The sequence below is a fragment of the Puntigrus tetrazona genome, chromosome 8 (genome assembly GCF_018831695.1).
Source record: "Puntigrus tetrazona isolate hp1 chromosome 8, ASM1883169v1, whole genome shotgun sequence".
NCBI classification, from domain to species: Eukaryota; Metazoa; Chordata; class Actinopteri; order Cypriniformes; family Cyprinidae; genus Puntigrus; species Puntigrus tetrazona.
In genome coordinates, this window is record NC_056706.1 from 12,517,815 (window position 1) to 12,541,420 (window position 23,606).

Consider the following 23,606-nt stretch of genomic DNA (forward strand, 5'->3'; position numbering starts at 1 on the left):
ATGCATTCTTGGTTATGTTAGCTCCCTTTTTATTTTTTACCCTTTTATTTCTTTGTGACAGTTTATAAAATCTTAGAGACTTATTTGTATGCAGTGGGAACAGAAAATCGATATGTTATTATTTTTACACATGTGGCTTTACTTTTAATAATATTAATCAGGGGGATTTACATACATTTTGTTGTTCTATAAAATAATAATAATAACGCTTTTAATTTGCCTTTTACCGTGGAGTTCATCCATCGTCACGTGACGCAGTAATACTCCAGAACTTCCGGAGAAAGTCAACATATGTTTGATGGGCGTTTATAAACATCACAGGTGCGTACATGCATTTAATTAACGTTTTGATGTAACATTTAGCTTAAACGTTTGACTTTTTAAGAATTATTTTTCCTCTCTCTGAAAATGCATAACAGAGAGTGGAAAAGGCCTTAACTGCGGAATTGAGAGACCGGTGTTTGTCCGCTTCATATAACAGACGTTACTGCATAAGACAGAAACTATTATTCTGTGCAGGTCCTACACGAATAATCATTTTAACCGATTTATAGTTTTTATTGAGTTAATGTGTTTTATTTTTTTAACAAAAATGTACCGGATTTTAATTCAGTTATTACCTTCCGTTATACAACAAATAATGAATGAAATTATGTTTGTGTGCAGGTATGTCGTCCAGCGTCGCACGAAATCTCCGGATAGCAGCTGTCCTTCTGGTGTTTCTTGTTTTTATAGATGTGATTTCACTCGCATATGCAGATAAGGTACAGTTACTCCCTGACATTACATCTGTGCACTCCATACTTTGCTATGTAAAATATAGTATAAATCTATAAATGTCGCTTTCTTAAAATGTTGACTACAGAGTTATGAAGATGTGCGTTGCAAGTGCATCTGTCCCCCCTACAGAAACATCAGCGGACACATCTACAAAAAGAATGTGTCCCAGAAAGACTGGTGAGACGGTCTTCTGTATTGTCTTATTATATATAGATCAATAAATTCTTACACTGACAATTCTGAAAAACTGACAATTAATTGTTCATGTATTGGTTTGTAGTAATTGTCTTCACGTGGTGGAGCCCATGCCAGTGCCTGGCCATGATGTGGAGGCCTACTGTCTGCTTTGTGAGTGCAAGTATGAAGAACGGAGCAGCAACACCATTAAGGTATTGCGCGCCTTCCAGTAATCAATAAATCTTACTTTGAATCTTCATGATCTAGTCGTACACTTTAAGCTAAATTGAGGAATTTTTAATATCTTTATGTATTTCCCAGGTGACCATTATAATCTACTTGTCTGTGGTTGGAGCTCTTCTGCTGTATATGCTGTTCCTACTTCTAGTTGATCCTCTAATCCGCAAACACGATCCTTACACCATGCCACTGCAGAACGAGGAGGATTCTGAGGTTTGTATATATATATATATATATATATGTGTATGTATTTGTATATGTATATATATATGTGTGTGTGCGTGTGTATATATGTGTAACAACGCCCTTTGGCCATGATTTATACATGATACAGCAAAGCCTCTCATACCTTTTGCTTTTATAAAGTGGTTACCACACAAGAAAAAATATTAAAACAAAAAATAAATCCGTTAAATGCAGTGCTTCTGATAAAGCAATAATTTCTGACAGCAACAAACGCAAGACAAGTGTCCCGAACAAGCCTCTCATCTAAGGGATCTTATGGCTGCGGTCCGTACGTTTTACTTCTTTGTCGCCATCTACAGGTGCTGGTCATATAATTAGAATATGATCAGAAAGTTTATTTCACTAATTCCATTCAAAATGTGAATCTTATATATTATATTCAATACAGTTTTGATGATTATAACTGACAACTAATGAAAATCCCAGGTTCAGTATCTCAGAAAATTTTAATATTACTTCTTTGTATTGTAGGCCAGTACAAAGAAAGGATTTTTAGAAATCTTGGCCAACTGTAAAGTATGAACATGTACTGCACTCAATACTTAGTAGGGGGATCTTTTTGTCTGAATTACTGCAGCAATGAATCGATCAGTCTGTGGCACTGCTCAGGTTGCTCTGATAGTGGCCTTCAGCTCTTCTGCATTGTTGGGTCTGGCATATCGCATCTTCCTCTTCACAGTACCCCATGTCTTTCTATGGGGTTAAGGTCAGGCGAGTTTGGTGGTGTACACTGTGTGCAAGTGGCAAGCCCTGTTGGAAAATGAAATCTGCATCTCCATAAAGTTAGTCAGCAGCAGGAAGCATGAAGTGCTCTAACTTCCTGGTATACGGCTGCGTTGACTTTGGACCTCAGAAAACACAGTGGACCAACACCAGCAGATAACCTAGTACCCCAAACCATCACCGACTGTGGAAACTTTACACTGGACCTCAAGCAACGTGGATTCTGTGCCTTGCCTCTCTTCCTCCAAACTCTGGGACCGTGATTTCCAAAGGAAATGCAAAATTTACTTTCATCAGAGAACATAACTTTGGGCCACTCAGTGGCAGCCGAGTCCTTTTTGTCTTTAGCCCAGACGAGACCCTTCTGACGCTGTCTGTTGTTCAGGAGTGGCTCGACAAAAGGAATGCACAATATTCTAATTTTCTGAGATAGTGAATTTGGGGTTTTCATTAGTTGTTAGTTATAATCATCAAAATTGAAAGAAACATTTGAAATATATCAGTCTGTGTGTAATGAATGAATATAATATACAAGTTTCACTTTTTGAATAGAATTAGTGAAATCAACTTTTTGATGATATTCTAATTATATGGCCAGCACCTGTATGTTTGAAAACCCGGTATTGCAGTTCCTCGTGGATTTATATCCCATGCATGTGTTGTACAGCAGCGTGGATGAATCTAGTGTTTTGAGGTGAATGTGTAGCTGTCATTAAATAAATAACAGACATTAAATTTTGCAAAAATACATAAGACACAGAACTGTTTTATGCTTTTTTTTATTTTTTATTTTTTTACTTTTTTTTTTATTTGAATAAAACAACATACTTTTTTTATTATTATCGCTTATGAATTTATATTGTAATAGTACATTTATATATGGAGAAAGATTGGAATAAACATTATTAAGGTTTTTTGAAACTAGTATGTTTAGGAATGCTACATATATTTGATTAAAAAAATGATTACAGTTTAAGATCACTGTTTTATATTTCAATATATTAAAAAATGCAATTTAATCCGGTGATGGCAGAGCTTAATTTTCAGCAGCCATTCATGTCATGCAATTCTTGTCATGCAATTTTTTCTCATAATTGCAGCTTTACATCTTGCAATTTGGAGAACAAAATCCATATTTGCAAGTTTGTATCTCACAATCCTGAGAAAAAAGTCACAATTGTTATTTATTCAGTGGCAGAAATACGCTTTTTTCCCTCAGAATTCCAAGTTTATATCTTACAATTGTAAATTTATATCACACAATCATCTTTTTTTTCTTAACCTTGTTTCTGCCACTAAATAAAAAAAATCTTCCATAATAATTAGCTTATATTGGGTTTGGGTATTAATTTTGTCCATTGTCTCCCCCTACAGGATGTGAGGCCTCGTGTTGATGGTTCACAAGGTCGTGGGAACACTGTCTTGGAGAGGGTAGAGGGAGCTCAGCAGCGCTGGAAGAAACAGGTCCAGGAGCAGCGCAAGACTGTTTTTGACCGCCACAAACTCCTCAGCTAAGATCTCAGATGGGCTTCAGCTGGGAAAAAAATCTACTGGGCTCCACTGACTGAGACAACTTGCATGGTGGTCTTATAGTTTCAGCTTTTGACAATATGTTTTATCAGTGGGCCTGCATTATCGTTAGTATTATAATCTTACCAAGACTGACTTGGTTAATTCCAGCTTTCAAACTAAAACTGTGAATACATAAAGCAACATATTAAAGTTGTTTGCGGTTAACATAGACATAAATGAAGAGAATCCGTCTGCTCCAGTTGGTCTCACAAACGCAGTCACCTTTACATTTCTCACACAATACTTGGAATATATATATCGGTGCTGTGCTTTGAAATAGATGAGATTACATGGATGTATGCTGTGTGATCTGGGGGTACTGATGTGAACATGTTTAATAATATAGATGCTCTTATCAAGATGTCGTTGCACTGTTGTAGTTTCACTTTGAATTGCCAAAAAATATATTGAACAGTTCTTATTTATTTATTTATTTGCAAGCTGATAATATCATTCAGGATAGCACATGTCACAATCATATGTTTTAAATGGCAGATTATAATGGATAATTAGAAACAAATTAATGTTGTCAAATGATTAAGCATGATTAAAAGCATTTCTTTTTTTAATGTATGTGTATATTCATGTATATATAAATACAAACACATACTTGTATAAATTAAATATACATTATATATATATATATATATTATAAAATTTAAGAATGTGAATATAAAAGTAAATATTTTCAAAATATATACTGTATGTGTGTGTATTTATATATAAATATGTATTCATAAAACCTCTTTTTTTCATCACTATTAAGTGATCAGCACTGTTGAATAGTATATCACAAGCTCACAAGCTTCCTCTAATATGCTGGACACTTTTCTGATTCATAGACATTCAGAAATATTGATTTTGCACTTGAAAATGTGAAGGAATTTGAAGGACTTTGCTTGACGATCGTATTTGCTGCTGTAATCATTTTCCTGTATGTATCCAAACAACTTGCAGCTGTTTTACAGCTGAAATATTCTTGCTTATGTGAAAATGCATTAAAATATTAAATATATAAAGAATGTCGGCAACTTTCTTTGTACGGCTTTTTTCTTGAGAAAATTCACTATGGTTAACTTCTGCTGTTCTGTTCAGTAAATCAACTAGATAAAAGTCTAGCATATTTATTTATATGATGTATAAGCAGCTGAATTTCTCTTACAGAACCTTAGTCATTCTCTGTCTTCATCTGCTGCACCCCAAGGCCGCCCATCCCCTCCTCCACCTGCCTCCGCACCCCCAAGAATGGACACTGACTGCCCGTCTATATATATCCCTCAGAAGGGGCCAGCTGCGCCTAAATGCTCCCTACCCCTCCAGTGCTTGCTTGTCTGGTGTAGGTTTGCAGCAGGGGCCAGGGCCAAGAAGGTACACTGTGCCTTCTCAGAGAGAGGGGGCGAGATGGTGGATGAAGCCTAGAACCATACTAAACATCTGACCTGGACTTAAGAAGACCAAGGATTTTGCTAAACATTTCAGGTTGTGTTACTTTGTTGTGGGGAACTGAGAAGACTTTACTTTTGGGAGATTTAAAATGGAGTCGGGCGGCGGCGGTGGCGGTGGGGTGGCAGCTTTGGCCTCGTTCATCATGAATGAAGAAGAACTGAAGAGAAAGCAAAGGGAGAAACTCAAGAAACTGCAGGCCACGGGAGGAAACCCTCGACCGCCACGATCCCTGTTCTTCTTCACGCTCAAAAACCCTTTCCGGAAGACCTGCATGAACATCGTGGAATGGAAGTATCCTTTCAAACTTACACCCGTTTTAGTTTCCGTTGTTTTGGACTGTATTTTGATGATTGTTAAGTTTTGAATCGTAATTGAAATGGTCATGTTTTAGAAAGGCATCCATCCCCCAGAGAGCTGGTTTAGCATGCATGCCAGAAAAAGCACGCAACCATAACTGATCTGTCTAACTCAGCATCTTATGTTCAAGGAAAAAAAGACGGAGATATTTCCTCCATGATAGATATCTTTATCTCTGAGGTGGTGAAAAATAAAAACGGGCGGTTGTTTTTCATAATCCCCAGGTTTAGTGTGTCGTAAGCTGTTGAATCTGTGTCTCAGTTGTGAACTGAAGGTGTTAAGCTTTTGTTATGCATCTGCCTCGCCATGGTCAATTGGAAGCAGTTGGATCAGGTCTTTAGATGGAAGATGATAAGGATGAACCCCATCCTATTTGCAGCCAGTCAGAAATATACTATACACTAAGACTTTAAACTAGTGTTAATTAACCTTATTTACAGTGAAAGTTTTGGTTTCATAGGGCTAGGATTGAGAATTGTGTAAATACAAGTAAAGATATTTTAAGAATCTTTTATAAATATAAGTTTTTAAACATAACTTCCCAACAAGAACAAAAAGCGACTGTGTTGCAGTTCAGAAAATGTTGGAAATGGGTTCTTAACTTAAGACAAACCTTGGAGACAAAACTGACGTACACAGTAAACAATTGCTTTATGAAGTGAAACTTTCAGTTCCTGATTAGTTCATTAATTAATACACATATGCGTATAAATGTTAATTTAAGATTTTTCGAGTAGAAGTGTTTTAGCTTCTGTACTGTTGTGAATGGGAAATTAGTCATTTGGAGCTCTCTTTTGCATAGGTGTATTTATACAGTTTAATGATATTCTGGCTGTGTACAGCTGTTGCGTGGGATCACTAGTGGACATGATGCTGAGCTGGCAGGGGAATTCTGATTCCATCCCCTAGTGGCAGAAATTCACAAAGAGTTACAGTTATTTAGTTATATAGTATATAGAGTATATAGAGTTATGCAGACTAAATATTTACTGTAATACATTACTAAATAACTTCTCAAATACAGTCAGCTTTACATGTATCTGGCTATGGGTGACTGTTCAATTTTACTTAAATCTGACTGATGCAATTTGGACTCATATTGATCCCCAACTTGAATGTGAAAAAATGATTATCTCCATTTACTCATTGTTTTCCTGAGCAGACTCTATCAGACCCTTTGAAATCATCATCCTGCTAACTATCTTCGCTAACTGTGTAGCTCTGGCTGTGTTTCTGCCTATGCCTGAAGAGGACACCAACAACACCAACTTAACATTGGTGAGAAGTTCCCATAGGAGAACATGCATGTTAAACGATAAATGTGAAGTAATGCATCAGCTTATTTTGAAAATATTTGGTACTGAAGGTATTATGAGTATTATGGCACATGTGAACTGAAGTAAAGGGACAGTTATGTCTTAGACACACCTTGTGGTGTGTTGCCAGAGAATCTGAGATTCTTAAACATGTCCAAGATAAAGTGTTGTTCAGATTTTTGCCCACTCAGGTCTTTGACTCTTGGGTTATAAGGGGGACGTAGATGTTTTGAAACTGATACATGTGCGCTAATGTTCTCGCCCAGTTGGCGGTTGCACAGGACAAATTTGTGATTTGCATAAGCTCAAGTTAGATAGAATTATGGGTTTATATACATAAACCCATAATATACATAGAATGCAATTTAGAATGTTTATTTAAAAATCTAAAAATATATCAGATCTAGCAGGTGCTGTTTTGTGTGATGAGTTTTATATTTAGTCTTTGTTCTGAGATGTGCATGTCCAAAAGGTACAAGTGCGGTGTTTATAAATACACTCAAATCTCAGACGGGGATTTTCATGACGCACCTACTGAGAAATTAGCATAGATTGTATTGACATGACTGTTCTGTCCCACATTGAGGCTCCATTTACTGCACAATGATGAGATCATTTACCCCATGTGATGACAGAACTTTGCTGTTTTGCACTATTTCTTGTGTGTTTTTAGTTTCAGCTATATAAACACTTAAAAGTAATGATAAATCCTCTTTACACAAGATTATTTCATGATTCAAGCTTTGACGGTATGTAGGTCACACACACTCTTTCCATTAGCGTGTGCAGTCATGTTCTCCGTTCTCAGAACATAGAGTGTTATTACATTTCAGATGGCACAAATCTGAGCCCCACTCACTTATTTACTCCCCTGGGGTTACAGTGACTTACGCCAGTGGGCTGTCCATTCCTCGGATACTAAGTCATGAAACGGGAGCTAAGAGCAGATCTCAGTAGACAGTCAGAATTAGGTCGATATGACCTGTTCATGTAGAATGAGAGGCTGTGTGTAAACATACTGATTAGATCCTCACTGCACATTGAGGACAGTTGTTTGGTTTGGCAAAATGTTGCACAATGGTTCAGGTTTCGGTGGCACTTTGCAGTGTAATGCAGTTGACTGTGTGTTGAAGATACTAAAACCCCCTCCAATATAAAGTTATTTTAAGATGGGGAATCTGCAAAACTTGAAGAACAAGAAAGTTGAAGAAAATGTCTTGTAGGTTGTTAAAATAGTGTTAAAATACTTTCTCCCAACCTATTTTAATGGGTCTGAATACATTTTTTTTTAAATTTTTTGTATCTTGCAGTTCTCAGAATTGTGACTGTATCATCCTATTAATCCCCCCTTTAACATTGTTTCCTTGCAGGAGAGTCTGGAGTACATCTTCCTGGTCATTTTCACTCTGGAGTGCTTCCTAAAGATAATAGCATACGGGCTTTTGTTCCATGAAGGAGCCTATTTACGAAATTGTTGGAACATATTAGACTTTGTCATTGTGTTCATGGGGTAAGATGACATTTAGAATGTTCAGAAACATGAAATTATTCCCAAAACTATCCTGAACCTAGTTGAAGCATAGATTTTTTTTTAATGTAAAGATTGGGGTATTAATAATACAAAAAAAGCTGACATTTTTAAAATCAGTTGTTTTACATTTCTTGAATAATACTCCTTTTAAATTGCATCTGCAGGCTCTTCACACTTATTGTGGACACCATCAACACAATAGCAGGAGTTCCCACAGAGAAAGGAGGAGGGTTTGATATGAAGGCTCTTAGAGCATTTCGAGTTTTACGACCACTGCGGCTTGTTTCAGGAGTTCCCAGTAAGACTTTTTAATCACCAGGCAACATAGACCTTTAAAGCTACATTTTCAATATACTCATATATAGGATATATAGGATAATGTTATAATCACTATAAATATACTCCTCTAGTATACTCAATATCACTGATTGAGCCAGTGCTGAAAACAGTACACAAATGGGTTTATGTACATGCTTTGTTAACTTTCTTGTGAAATTGCTATATAATTTAGTATGTTTGTCGAATGTAAAGAAAAAAACAAAAACTGGTGTATTTGTTGTCATCCAGGCCTCCAGGTGGTAATGAGCTCCATTCTGAAGTCCATGTTGCCCCTCTTCCACATTGCTTTGCTGGTCTTCTTCATGGTCACCATTTATGCCATTATGGGTTTGGAGCTGTTCAAGTGTAAAATGCACAAGACATGTTACTACCAGGGCACTAGTGAGTGTTATTATTTGGACTCTGCAGATCTTCAATCATATAAAGGGAATCTTGAAATTGAAAACACATTATAAATATGTAAAAGAAAATTCTTTGGACTAATGATAACGAATTGACCAATCAATGGCAGTACTGTTCGACCTCTGTTTCAGATATCATTGCCATCAGAGAGAATGAGAAGCCATCGCCCTGTGCTCAGGCTGGAAACGGGCGCCGCTGCACTATCAATGGCACTGAATGCCGGGCAGGTTGGCCTGGTCCCAACTTTGGCATCACTCATTTTGACAACTTTGGCTTTGCCATGCTCACAGTCTTTCAGTGTATCACAACGGAGAGCTGGACTGATGTGCTTTACTGGGTAATTACTTATGGACATTATAATAATTCTGTTCACTCTTTTGTAGAGTTTATATTAACAGGCAATAATATGCTAAAGTTAAAAAATTGGAATGGGACAGTTTAAATCTAACAATCAATACAGGCTATATGGTGACATTCTATTAGTTTTACACAACAGTTCCACAGACAAAAAAATTAATTAATAAAATAGTGACTGACGTACATTTTCGATGCAACATTTTCAGTTGTTTTCTCTGTATTTTCTCTGATCAACAAAATAATTCAAAATTAAGTCAAAACTGAAATAACTCGATACCCTGTTTTTCCTTGCATTTTAATTGTTTTACTTTATAAATGTACTGGACAGCCATGTATGACCTTGTACGTTACGTTTTGTTTTAAAAAGAGAACAGCTGCACACTCACTTAAGCAAAGGCTAATTATTAACCTACTAGAGCAAAGATTATAAAAACTGGAGAAAGAGAAAAATCCACACAAATAATGCAAATACTGACTTTTTGTCAATTATAGGAAATAATTTTTTTGGAAATCCAAATGTAATGTTTGTCAAAATGTAATGTAGTGATGGTTTTATCTTTCAGATTAATGATGCCATGGGGAATGAATGGCCCTGGATCTACTTCCTGAGTCTGATACTTGTTGGCTCGTTCTTTATCCTCAACCTCGTTCTTGGAGTACTGAGCGGGTATTAGCTCTAGCAATGTTTTTAATAAAAAGTATTAATAGTAACTGCTTAAAGTTTGAAAGTCTATTATTATTCCAACCAAATACACTCTGACTGAATGAGTCTACTGAAATGCTTTATATATATTTAAATAACCTAATTACCTTAACTACTTAAAATAAAAGAATATCACGTGACCAGGAGGCCATTTCAGCAAACTCAACTACATGGCTAAGTGGCCAAACTTGAGACTTGAGAAGTTATTCCTCTGTTTTTCCTCTGTGCAGAGAGTTTACTAAGGAGAGAGAGAAGTCACGGTCACGAGGAGAGTACCAAAAACTACGAGAGCGACAACAAATGGATGAGGATCTGGAAGGTTACATAGAATGGATCACTCACGCTGAAATGATGGATGGAGATTCTGAGGGTATTACAGTCCGTCACATTATGTTATTCTATCAATCTATCTGAGCACAGGAACTGCACCTTTAAAGTTTCTCACTACTTTGATTTCTCCAGCACTTCTTCTTCTTAGAAAGGACACCGATTCAGAGACAGACAGTTTATACCAGATGGAGGGGATCAACAGGGTGATCTATTTCTAGTGAGTGTGCAATCAAGAGCAAAAATTAGCATCATGATTTAACCAAAGACTGATTCTTCTTTTACTGTGTAATCCATAGTCGTCTCGCACGCCGCTGGAACGTCGTTTTACGAAGAAAGTGTCATGTTTGGGTGAAATCTAAATTCTTCAACTGGTGGGTTCTCCTTGTTGTGTTGCTCAACACTCTGGTCATTGCGATGGAGCATCATAACCAGACTGAGGGGTTAGCGCGGTTTCAAGGTATGTACCATTAAGCAATACATTACATAAATAATACATTACAATACATTAAGCAATTCAAGATTCCCAACACCTCTTTAGCATTTTACTAAAATAAGTTTTTTTGGTTGTTGTGAGGAATCTTTAAAATGGAATCATTCAGTAATTCTGTTGATTTTATTAAATATTCATTTTAGTGAATGAAGTGGAACTTAATGAGTCTTGGTTGTGTTTGCAGACACTGCAAATGTAATTCTTCTCGCCTGTTTCACGATTGAAATGGTTATGAAGATGTATGCATTTGGTCTGAGAGCCTACTTCATGTCCATCTTCAACCGATTTGACTGCTTTGTGGTCACGATCGGAATACTGGAGATCTTTCTGGTCGTGTCAAACATCATGACGCCGCTGGGGATCTCTGTCATGAGATGCATACGACTCCTGCGCTTATTCAAGCTCACGAGGTATGTTCATTCAACTCAAAAGTAATAAGAAGTGTATCTTATTAGTACAGCTACTTTAATAGTAGTACAACTTTTTTACATTGTAAAATATGCCATTTATTTATTGAATAAACATTTTTATATGTTTTATCTTATCTTATGTTATCTTATCCTATCATACACAAAATTCATGTTTCTTTCACCAAGACAGTTATTTTCTCTCATTGGACTTTAGGTATTGGACATCACTTAATAACTTAGTGGCATCACTACTAAACTCAGTGAAATCCATCGCCTCCCTGCTCCTGCTCCTCTTCCTCTTCATTGTCATCTTTGCCCTCCTGGGTATGCAGGTGTTTGGTGGGAAATTCAACTTCCCTGACAGAGTGATTCAGCGCAGTAACTTCGACAACTTCCCACAGGCCCTCATCAGTGTTTTCCAGGTATTTCAGCAGCAGTTTTATTGAAACTCTGCTCCGATTAAAGAAGCTGTTTATGTGAGGTTGGGCTTTGCTTTCAGGTCCTAACTGGAGAAGAGTGGGATTCAATTATGTACAATGGAATCATGGCTCATGGTGGACCTCAGTCTCCAGGAATTCTTGTTAGCATTTACTTTGTAATTCTGTATGTCTGTGGAAACTGTATCCTTTTGAAGCATATGTCCATGTTATGAATTTGTCATAACTGATTGGAGATGATAAATGGGAATTCGGTGTGTGTTTTAAAGAATATAGCAAAGCACCCTATTTATTTAAATTGCTAAGTGGAAAGTATTTCGCAATCAGTAATGTTGGATTGTTGGATAAGTTTGTTTGGACTTTTCCTTAGCAAGCTGCTAAACAGTCGTTCTCTTGAATGTGTTCTTGGCCATCGCTGTGGACAATCTAGCCGAAGCTGAGAGCCTGACAGCAGCACAGAAAGAGAAAGCAGAGGAGAAAGCCCGAAGGAAACTCATGAGGTAAAAGAACAATTAATAATACTTTTATTTGATTAAGAATGCATTAAATTGTCATAAAAAAAGTCATATCTGTTATGTAGCAAAGGTTTCTTTTGTACTTTTCTACATAGTCCTAAAAAAGCTGCAGCTTCTACAAAAAAAATAAATTCAATAAGCAGCACAATTGTTTTTAACATTGACAATAAAAAGAATTGTTTCTGAAGTATGAAATGAGCATATTTGAATTATTTCTGAAGGATAATTTGACACTGAAGTCTAGAATAATTGCTGCCGACAATTCAGCTTTTCCATCGAAAGCACAATTACATAAATATTATGTAAATATTAAAATAGGAACAGTTTTTTTTCTTTTTTGATCAAACTAATTCTACCTTGGTGGCCATAAGAAAACATGTCTGTTTATTACTAAACATTTTGTCAATTTATTCAAATAAGAACATTGCCGGAGAAAAGTGAGGAGGAGAAGGCCCTGATGGCTAAAAGACTAATGGAGTCCAGGTCAAAAACTGAGGGAATGCCCACCACAGCAAAGGTACATCTGACACAAAAGAGCTCACTGTGCTTGTTTTATATAAAACTTACTTTAATACTTTACTAGTTGACTTTCTGTCTAGTTTATTAGGATGATTCACTATATCAGATCTACAATCAGTCACATCATATTTTAGGCTCTGATGCTAGACATTTATTGTCTGCTAAATAAAAGTGTAAACAAGTTTCATGTTTTTGTCTGTAGCTCAAGATAGATGAGTTTGAATCAAATGTGAATGAAGTGAAAGACCCCTTCCCTCCTGCAGACTTTCCAGGTAAGGCAGAAAGACTCTAACACTGGCTTTATATGTAATTTGAGGTCGCTACATTTCAGAAAATGCTGGCTCAGACCTAACGGTGCGTCTCTAAACATGGATGACGTTCAAAGATAGCTGATCTATTATAAGTAAAATGTTTTATTAGCTCCAGCTTCCAAGCTCATTTATAGAGCACATTTCAAACCACAGGCCTGGCTACCTTCATTTGATTTTTGAGCTGTGCAAAATTGAAATAGCTTCACAGCATAAAAAGCTTCATGATCAATGCTAATCCAAATAAATCTTGCGTCACTCAAATAGATCACAAATAAGCGCAATGTTTTCTCTTCTGCTCAGGTGACGATGAGGAAGAGGAACCAGAGATCCCGATCAGCCCCAGGCCCAGACCCATGGCTGACCTACAGCTGAAGGAGACAGTGGTGCCCATGCCTGAGGCCAGCTCCTTTTTCATCTTTGGCCCACAAAACAAGTGGGACTTTATTCCCTAAATCATAAAACCATGTAGACCAGCAAAACTACATTTTAAACTAGACTTTGTGCCTACACATGGCTTTAAAATTATTTAGCGATGTTGTTTGTTCAAAGGTTCCGCAAGCTTTGCCACAGGATCATAAACCACACGACCTTCACCAACATCATCCTCCTCTTCATCCTCCTCAGCAGTATCTCCCTGGCTGCTGAAGACCCCATTGACCCCCATTCATTCCGAAACAAGGTACCAGAAACTTTTATTATTGTATTGCATTAACTAAACTATTAGTTTAGATTTTAGTTTAATAATTTGTTTAATTCATTTCACAGGTCTTGGCATATGCCGACATTGTTTTTACAACTGTCTTCACCATTGAAATCGTGCTAAAGGTAATGTGCTTGTCAACTTCATGTTACTTTCAGATTTGTGGTTTGGCTGACATTTAATTCAGCACTGACCTGTGTATTTTTAGATGACAGTTTATGGAGCGTTCTTGCATACCGGCTCTTTCTGCCGAAACTCCTTCAACATTTTGGATCTCATTGTTGTGGGTGTTTCCCTCTTGTCCATGGGCATGGAGTAAGTTCAATAATATAGAATGTTGTTTCAGTTTTTAGCATGCATTAATCATCATTTTATTGCTCTGACAGGGATATTTTTGTCTTAAACAATAAATATAACTTAATATAAATTACAAAGACAAACCAATAAAAAAAAAAAAATCTGTTAACTCTTCTTGCATGTGCATTATTCCACTGATGACCAACAGTATTTTTCAACATGTACAAACGTGTAAGCCATTCAAATGAAACACATGTAGATTACAACTAACTTCTTTATGATAATGTGTATTGAAAGAAAAACATTGCTTGTTTTTTTAGCAGCATTAGTTAAAAAGGAAATGAATTAATCATACAAGTGAATGTTTGTTGAAAGTTTTAATTAAAATACAGTGAAGGCCACTAATTGAAATGCATTATTGTATTGCAGGTCGAGTACCATCTCAGTGGTGAAGATTCTCAGGGTGTTGAGGGTACTTAGACCTCTAAGGGCCATCAACAGAGCCAAAGGGTTAAAGGTGTGTATTCATTCAGCCTTCTTTAAATAATAATAAAAACTGCTTTGATTTGTAATGTGGCATGATACATTTTTATGCACTGAATTTAATCAAATCTTTGTCTTCAGCACGTGGTCCAGTGTATGTTTGTAGCCATAAAGACCATTGGTAATATCGTCCTGGTCACCATGCTCTTGGACTTCATGTTCTCCTGCATTGGAGTGCAACTCTTCAAGGTGAGACAACCAGCATATTGTGCTGCATTTTTAAATGAAGGAAGTGACTGTATGCTAAAAAATTTCCTTTAATTAGGGGAAAATGTACTATTGTACGGACCCTCTTCAAAAGACGGCAGAGGAGTGTCAGTGAGTACTTTTTGCCACATTTCTTTGAATATTGTGCTGTTTCCTTTTGATGTTGTGCATGATAATTATCTAAAACATTTCATTTGCATTCGGTTTTTCTTAGGGGAACATTTTTAAAGCATGTGCAGAGCTCTCTTCATGACATGGAGGTCCATCAGCGCATGTGGGTCAACAGTGATTTTAACTTTGACAATGTCCTGAACGGCATGCTGGCTCTCTTCACCATCTCCACATTCGAGGGCTGGCCTGAGTGAGTGTGTGAAATCTACTCCTTTTTTTCATCTTCTTCTAGCTGCACTTAAATAACCTTGTTTCATGAGTCAAGAACATGTCTCACACAAAACCTTCCTTCACTCATCTTCAACAGGATCTTATACAAGGCTATAGACACAAATGCAGTTGACACGGGCCCTTTGTACAATAACCGAGTGGGAATCTCCATATTCTTTATAATCTACATCATCATCATTGCCTTCTTCATGATGAACATCTTTGTGGGCTTCGTTATCGTCACTTTCCAAAAACAAGGAGAGCAGGAATACAAGAACTGCGAGCTAGACAAGAACCAGGTAACAATGTGATCTCTGATGGACTTTTTGCATGGGATTTGATCCAGTGTATACTGAGTGATAAATTTTAAGCAAAATATCCTATTTACAGTATGCTGTGAATTTGCATTTCACATACCTGGTTTAACTCCACTTTCATTGGATATACAGTATGTTAATGTAACTGGGCTTACTGCAATTTTATAATCATCTTCTCTTTCCGTCTCACCTTTCACCAGCGTCAGTGCGTGCAGTATGCACTGAAAGCACGGCCCCTCAAATGCTACATCCCGAAGAACCCGCACCAGTACCGTGTGTGGTACTTCGTTACTTCCTGCTACTTTGAGTACCTCATGTTCTTTCTCATCATGCTCAACACACTGTGTCTTGGAATTCAGGTTAGCAAATAAATAGAAGTTCTGTTTGTTTACAGCTAATGATATGCTGTACTTTTCAAAGGTTTGGTGTCATTGAGATTTTTTTAAAGAAACAAATATTTTTAGTCAGTGAGTATGCATTAATTTGATCAAAAGAGGCGGTAATGTTAATAATTAATAATGTTAACTCTTTAATAATAACATTAACTTTTTTTTGTATTTTTGATCAAATAAATGCAACCTTGACGATCACAAGAAACCTTCTAGACATTAAAAAGTCTTAGTGATTTTGAGTCGATATTTGGCATTTTTTAATGTATTTTTTTAAGTATGTAATATTTATTATCTTCACACTCAGTGACCATTAAAAAAACAATAACGCTTAATCTCATTCAGTCAGTCAGAACAATATTCATTCTGTATAAATTCTAAATGGCTGCCTTGTTAATCTGCTTTCTCTCTTCTCTCTGTGGTGCAGCACTGCAACCAGTCTGATCATATAACCAAACTATCTGACAATCTCAACGTCATCTTCACTGTCCTGTTCACTGGTGAGATGATCGTCAAACTCATTGCATTCAAAGCAAAGGTACTCGTGCTTATTCAGTTTGTAACGGTATAAGAACGTGTGCTCTTTTTTATGACATTTGTTGTTGTTTTGTGTGTCTCATGACATAGGGTTACTTTGGAGACCCTTGGAATGTGTTCGATTTCGTCATCGTGGTCGGTAGTATTGTTGATGTGGTCCTCAGTGAGGTTGATGTGAGTATGACAATAATTTGAGACTCCACACTTACGTAAAAATATTGAGTGATATCTCTACAAAAGCAAAAGCATCTCAAACAATGGCTTGTATTTTAAACCCGCATTTAGCGATACATGAAGCACAGACCACAGCAAGCAGTCAATATCAGCATTAGTGCACAGGAGGTACCGATTTCATCAGCTCCAGCTTAGTATTCTTCTCATTCAACCAACTTCACTCATCAGCGGCCATCGATGGGCTCATTGTCATGATTCATTTCACATGTGTTAATGAACCACCCTCTTTCCATCTCTCACAGCTGCTTAATACACACCGCTCCACATCTCCAAGAGTGACTTGATGCACTTTTTATTGTCAATATAAATAACCACTTGTTTTGGAAGTGTGATAAATCATTTTGATGTTATGTTCACGTTTGTCCTGATTCGCAAGATGCATTGCCGTTTCTCATCCGTCATCCTGACTTCTCATCTCTCTGTTCTCAGAGTGCGCTGGAGGCCAGTGGAGGACTGTGGTGTCTACATGGTTGTGCTGTAAATATCATTCTGCTCTGCATGGGACAGACACTGCTCAGCTTTCCTCATACTAAGCGGAGAACATTTCTCTATTTTAATTTGTTAGGCAGCCATTAAAAATCTTGACTTTATGGCTCAATCAGCAGATTCCTACTGATGCAAAAGAAAATGTGCTTGATTTTTTGCTTCATATCAATGTACTTTCCTAAATGGTTTGATTTGAAGGGTTTAAATTCATTATTCCTTTATATATGCAATTTAGATAAAGTCTCTGTCTTGACATGTTTCTAAAAGCTTAAATATCCAAAAATATGCTTGATATTAAAAATATGCTTTATGTGATATTATATGCTATAATTATATTATGTTTCACGACTCAACTGAATAGAGTGTATTCTTTTTCAGGATGTAAATCCAATGCAGGCAATAGCTGTAAGTATTTTTCTTTTCAGTGGCATCTTTAATATTTATACATGGAACTAAACATTTCTCTCATAATTCTTCTGATTCTTAGGATGCAGAAAATATCAGAGTTTCCATCACGTTCTTCCGGCTGTTTCGTGTGCTGCGTCTCATTAAACTGCTTAATCGTTCAGAGGGGATCAGGAACCTTCTGTGGACCTTTATTAAGTCCTTCCAGGTCGGAAGAAAACGAAAGAAAATGAATTTAAATAATCAATAATAGCTACCTAGTTAATAATATAATGAACATAAGGATGAATTTTATTTTATTTTATTTTTTTATTTTAACTGACTGTATCTTGCAGTTCATAATGTTGTGTTTTCCTCTTCAGGCACTGCCTCACGTGGCTCTTCTCATTGTCATGCTCTTCTTCATCTATGCTGTCATAGGGATGCAGGTGAGCTACAGTTATCTATTCTAATTTCCTGTAGCTTCTCTCATTCTTCTTATACAATTTTTTGTAAATCTTTCATCCTCTCTCTTTAGATGTTCGGTAAAGTTGCTCTGGTTGATGGTACGGAGATTAACCGCAACAATAACTTTCAAACTTTCCTTCAAGCTGTATTGTTATTATTCCGGTGAGTCAACAATATAATGGGAGAAATCATTTTTTATTTGTTTGTTTTCTAATAAAAGTCATTGTTTGCATACAGTTGACTCAGCTCTATTTTTAGTCAAAAAATCAGGTAACTGATTTATGCGTGGGTTCACAGTGTTGCCACTGGAGAGCAGTGGCCTAAAATCATGCTGGCCTCTATGTATGGGAAGCTCTGTGATGCCAAATCTGACTATGGCCCTGGAGAGGAGTATACCTGCGGCTCCAGCATCGCTGTCTTCTACTTCCTCAGCTTTTACATGCTGTGTGCATTTTTGGTAAGCAGATGCGAAGCAGTTTATATATGGTAGACGCAGCTCAAAATATTTTATCCAACACTGCTGTTTGTTGAAACTAAATCATTTTGTTCCTGGTAGATTATCAATTTATTTGTGGCTGTGATTATGGACAATTTCGATTACCTCACTCACGATTGGTCCATCCTCGGCCCGCATCACCTGGATGAGTTCAAGAAGATCTGGGCAGAGTATGACCCTGAAGCGACGTGAGTTAGAGCACTTATGGCTCCAATGCCAGTGTCAACGTATTCTGTAGCTTCATGCTTTTAGAATATTCCATTAATAATAAAGTACACTATATTCTGTCCATATAAAGGGGACGAATCAAACATCTGGATGTAGTTACTCTTTTGCGGAGAATTCAGCCACCGTTGGGTTTTGGTAAATTTTGTCCCCATCGCTCAGCGTGTAAGGTAAGACAGTTTTGGTTCTGTTCAGAAGTTTGGGGTTGGGGTTTTATATTTTTGTTAAATATTTTTACATTTCAAAATGCTGTTATGTATTTCAGTATGTATTAAAATTGCTGATGGCCAATCTGAATTTTCAGTAGCTACTAATTTTTCGTGTCACATGATCCCCTCAAATATACTGAATAACTGTATTTCATACAATAACACTTTAAACAATACAATTAAAATGTAGAATTTAAAAACTGTAATTTTTTGCCATTTTCATTTGAAACTTTTGATCAGTAGAGTTTCAGTGTTTTCAGTATTTCAGTGAGTATTTCGAATTTATTTGTGAACTTCCACCTCAGCGACTGATTTCCATGAACATGCCGCTGAACAGCGATGGCACAGTGACCTTCAACGCCACTCTCTTCGCACTGGTCAGAACAGCTTTGAAAATCAAAACAGAAGGTGTGTAATTGAGTTTCAATTAAATAAGCAGTTCATTTTGCGGCATAGGATTTCATTACGATTTTTCTGTTAGGAAACTTTGAGCAGGCCAATGAGGAACTGAGAGCCATCATTAAGTCAATCTGGAAGAGGACCAGTATGAAGTTGTTGGACCAGGTCATTCCGCCCATTGGAGGTGAGATAGCAGCGATAATAGCCAGTTACGTTTAATTTACGTGTTTTCAATCCATGCCTGACTGTGATGTAATTTTTTTGGCTGTAGAGGATGAGGTCACCGTTGGAAAGTTCTACGCAACCTTCCTGATTCAGGAACACTTCCGCAAGTTTATGAAGCGGCAGGAGGAATACTACGGTTACAGGCCCACCAAGAAGAACGCTGATGAAATTAAGGTTCACTTTGTGATAAATGCTTGCAGTAAACACCATAAAAAGGAAAATGCTAACAAGACTTCCCTCTGACTTTGCAGGCAGGTCTGCGCAGCATCGAGGAGGAAGCAGCGCCTGAGCTGCACAGGGCTATCTCGGGTGACCTGATCGCTGAGGATGAGCTGGACCGTGCCCTAGAGAGCGGAGAGGAAGGCATCTACAGGGTCTGCACTGAAGCTTCTTCTTCAGAAAAGGAAATATACACAGGCAGATAAAGACGTCCATGTAGACTCATAGTCTCTATGTCTCTATCCATGCAGCGGACAGGAGGTCTGTTTGGACTCAACACGGACCCCTTCTCCTCTGAGCCCAGCAGCCCGCTCTCCACACAGGTGACCAGCCAGAGGCCCCTGCAGTTTGTGGAGACTCGTCTGGATGATATAGAGTCACCTCCAGACTCCGTCTTCCTCCCAAACACAGAGTTCTTCCCTGATAACATACCAACAACAACCAACACCAATAACAATGCCAACTTTGCCGAAGAGTGAGTGGTTACCTATAATGAAAAGTACACTTAATGTGTATCTGTAAATGTTCATTTGATGCTGTTTTTAGTATGTCATCCAGGTTTACATTTGAGAGTGAGTCACTGTCAGCTGCTGCTGCCAGAAACTACTCATACGAGGACATAAGTAAGTGGAAACAGTAGGTGATTAAAGAAAACAAGATAAATAGAGAATAAACAAAATATATATTTTTTTTTATATCCTATTAGGACCCATAATATTTTTTTGTTGTCAATTAATTTATACTAATCTCATTAATGCCACACGGTCATTTGTTTTACAGCATTGCATTGAAAATGCTCAATGTTATTCACTTTAAATCAATTTTAATTGAAAGCAATACAACAAATGCAACAAATACACCATATACATTACTGTTCAAATGTTTGGGGTCAAACTTTATAATTAAGATTAATTCAGCAAGGATGCAATAAATTAATCAAAAGTGACATTGTGATGTTACAAAATATTTATATAAATGCTGTTCTTTTGAGATTTGTATTTATCAAAGGATCGTGGAACCACATTTTTCACACTAGTAATCATAAGAGATGTTTCTTGAGCACAAAATCAGCATATAAGGATGATTTCTGAAGGACCATGTGTTAATGAAAAACGAAAGTAATGACTGCTGAAAATTCAGCAAAGAAATTAATTACATTTTAAAATATATTAAAATCTGTTATAAACTATCAAGCCATTAATAATAATTATATTATGTCAAAATATAATAATTATTACCATGAAGAAATTAAGCTGATATTATAGCACTCTAAAAACTTTATAGTATAAATTACATTATTTTCTGTGCATCCAATAGGAGACTCCAGTTCGTATGTGGGCGGGGCCTCAAGCGTTGATGACAGACGGCTGTCAGATTTCACTGTGAGGACCGATATCACACAGGTGTGGACAGGTGTCACATTTCCTGAGCTAAACACAGTACAGTGACTACTTGATATTCCTCTCTGACTCCTCCGTGTGTGTCTGACTCTCTCAGTTCCCCTATAACCCCTCACATGGGCCATCAAAGAACCAGACAGCAGCAACAGAAGCTTCACCAGCCACCAACAAACTCATTCAGCAGGTAAAATACACCAGGCCACATCTCATGTACTTAACGTTTATTCCATAGCTTCTCAGGAAAGATCATTTCACTGTATTGTCCGTGAATCCTCAGGCACTGAGAGACGGTGGTTTAGACTCCTTGGCTGAGGACCCGCAGTTTGTATCTGTGACTAGGAAGGAGCTGGCAGAAGCCATTAATATTGGCATGGAGGATATGGAGGGTATGGCTCAGGGTATTGTAAACAGGCAGAGCGGCAAGGTAACAAAACGCAAGCGACGTCCCATCCCAGTTCCACCCGGCACCAAACCCAAGGAAAACACTAGTGCCGTGTAGAAACATACTGAGAGACATTGAGCAAATTCAAGAAATGTCATCAACCTGAATCTTCTGCCATTGTCCAAAATCACTTACTTCAGTTTATATACAGGTAGCGCCCTGGTTGTTTTGAAGGCTTATTTTTTTATGATAGCAAGAGAAATAACATAAAAAGGACGCCTGCCTGAACATGTTACTGCTGTTTTAATGAGGCCTGGTGATATTTATTTCTGATGGCTGTTCTGATTTAGGACTTGTTTTTTTTGGTGACTGAATTTACCAAATATCCTCAATAAAATTGTTCACACTTTTGTGAACATTTACAGTTGAGTGAGTTACACAATACAGACAAATGCCTGAAAACCTTGTAATCTGTGGACATAGAGCCACAAAGGCAAGTCTTCTCTTTGGTTTGTCTACCATATGTACTTGTGGTTTCAACTTTTTTTTATTGAGTTATAAAATAATTGTTACACTAAATGGAGATATTATTATCCTCAGATTTTGTTTACAGGAATAATCTTTAGCAGTTTTTAAAGATGGATTTTAGAAAAAAAACATATGACATAAAACTTACTGGTCCTAAAGATTTTTGATCTTTTTCATTTTCATCTGATTTAAATAGATTTTTTTTTTTACATTTTGCATTGAATGACAGGACAAGTACTATATGCAAAAAAACGTTGTTTTTGCATTGACTCACTTAGCAAATTCTTACAATCTTACAAATGAGGTAAGAAGGGCTTATAATGTCCGATCAAGGCTAATGTAATGTTTTTATTTGCAAATTGAAGTACATATATGTTTCACATGAGCCTTTACATTCTTCAAAAGAATCTTTCTCAATGCTCATAATGGGATTGAAAGTGAAATGTCAGTCAGTGGTTAGTATGGAGCAAACTGGAATAAAGGATTAAGATTTTTTTTTTTTACTATTACTTATTTAATTTAATGGCTTGCATATTTGTTGTATAATGCAGTTGAGATGGATATAAGACAGTGGGAATGGGATCAGCATGTGACGCAGGCCGGATATAAACTGGATTTAATGTGTGCACTACCCACAGGCACTGACACCTTTTTTCTTAGAAAAGGGATTTTTAGTGGGCTAGAGAAGTTTTCTAGGGACAGTGGATGTAGCCATTTACATGTGAAGCATGCACGTTCAAAAATAAATTGCAGATACTTGACTAAAATAATGCTAAAATATTTTTTTTTAAAAACAATGTTCCAGTTTTTTCAACCTTCTCAATGTCGCAGCTAAATGAAATCATTGACTATTGCAATGTTGCACCTTTTTAAAGTACAGGTAAACTTAAAATAACGTGTTGACTGATGCCACAAATTGACGTCTTAAAGCTGTATTTTCTCTTGTATAAGGGCTGATCTTTCATTTCTGTTCAGCACGTTTTTATATGTCATTGCAAAGTGCAAAATTTTGATGGATTTGCATTTAGATACACTTTCCACCTCAGCCTGTGTGTCTTGGAAAAATGAACATTTGTTAAAAGTGCAATTTAATAAACGTGAAACCGATGTTCATATTTTTTCTTGGGATGTGGGAAAAAGCTGTCCGCCCATTTAGATTTAGTGCTATAGAAATAATGTGCAAAAAATATACAAATCGTTTGATGAAAGCATTTAATATAACTTACAAAATAATCACACGGTAATAACTGCACTTGAATTTTACTGAATACTAGCTTTAAAATAATACCACTGCCCCGTCAAGGCTAGAATTGAAATATTATTATTAATATCATGTGTGCAGTAAACAGATGGTGTGATGAGCGGTCTATGGCCAGTGC

General features: G+C 36.9%; 2 protein-coding genes across 2 annotated transcripts; both read left to right on the top strand.

Annotated features, from left to right (window-relative positions):
• The first annotated feature begins 187 nt into the window (after positions 1 to 187).
• tmem9 (transmembrane protein 9) lies at positions 188 to 4,769 on the top strand. Its single transcript, XM_043246574.1, has 6 exons — positions 188 to 321; positions 667 to 764; positions 866 to 957; positions 1,061 to 1,169; positions 1,279 to 1,410; positions 3,541 to 4,769. Exons 2-6 carry the CDS (start codon positions 669 to 671, stop codon positions 3,679 to 3,681), a joined length of 570 nt encoding a protein of 189 aa, XP_043102509.1. The 5' UTR covers positions 188 to 321; positions 667 to 668; the 3' UTR covers positions 3,682 to 4,769.
• A 269-nt stretch (positions 4,770 to 5,038) lies between these two features.
• On the top strand, positions 5,039 to 23,334 carry cacna1sb (calcium channel, voltage-dependent, L type, alpha 1S subunit, b). The gene is made up of 45 exons (XM_043246394.1): positions 5,039 to 5,475; positions 6,714 to 6,819; positions 8,228 to 8,367; positions 8,553 to 8,686; positions 8,956 to 9,108; positions 9,261 to 9,466; positions 10,050 to 10,153; positions 10,420 to 10,559; positions 10,652 to 10,736; positions 10,816 to 10,976; positions 11,194 to 11,419; positions 11,634 to 11,841; positions 11,919 to 12,039; positions 12,242 to 12,356; positions 12,792 to 12,888; positions 13,093 to 13,162; positions 13,502 to 13,634; positions 13,751 to 13,880; positions 13,967 to 14,026; positions 14,110 to 14,216; positions 14,628 to 14,715; positions 14,823 to 14,930; positions 15,007 to 15,059; positions 15,163 to 15,309; positions 15,427 to 15,628; positions 15,847 to 16,005; positions 16,463 to 16,573; positions 16,663 to 16,746; positions 17,236 to 17,283; positions 17,671 to 17,697; positions 17,780 to 17,905; positions 18,060 to 18,125; positions 18,215 to 18,306; positions 18,442 to 18,601; positions 18,701 to 18,828; positions 18,939 to 19,035; positions 19,380 to 19,482; positions 19,556 to 19,657; positions 19,745 to 19,872; positions 19,950 to 20,072; positions 20,169 to 20,392; positions 20,464 to 20,540; positions 21,235 to 21,320; positions 21,415 to 21,501; positions 21,595 to 23,334. Exons 1-45 carry the CDS (start codon positions 5,273 to 5,275, stop codon positions 21,814 to 21,816), a joined length of 5,547 nt encoding a protein of 1,848 aa, XP_043102329.1. The 5' UTR covers positions 5,039 to 5,272; the 3' UTR covers positions 21,817 to 23,334.
• Positions 23,335 to 23,606: the final 272 nt, after the last annotated feature.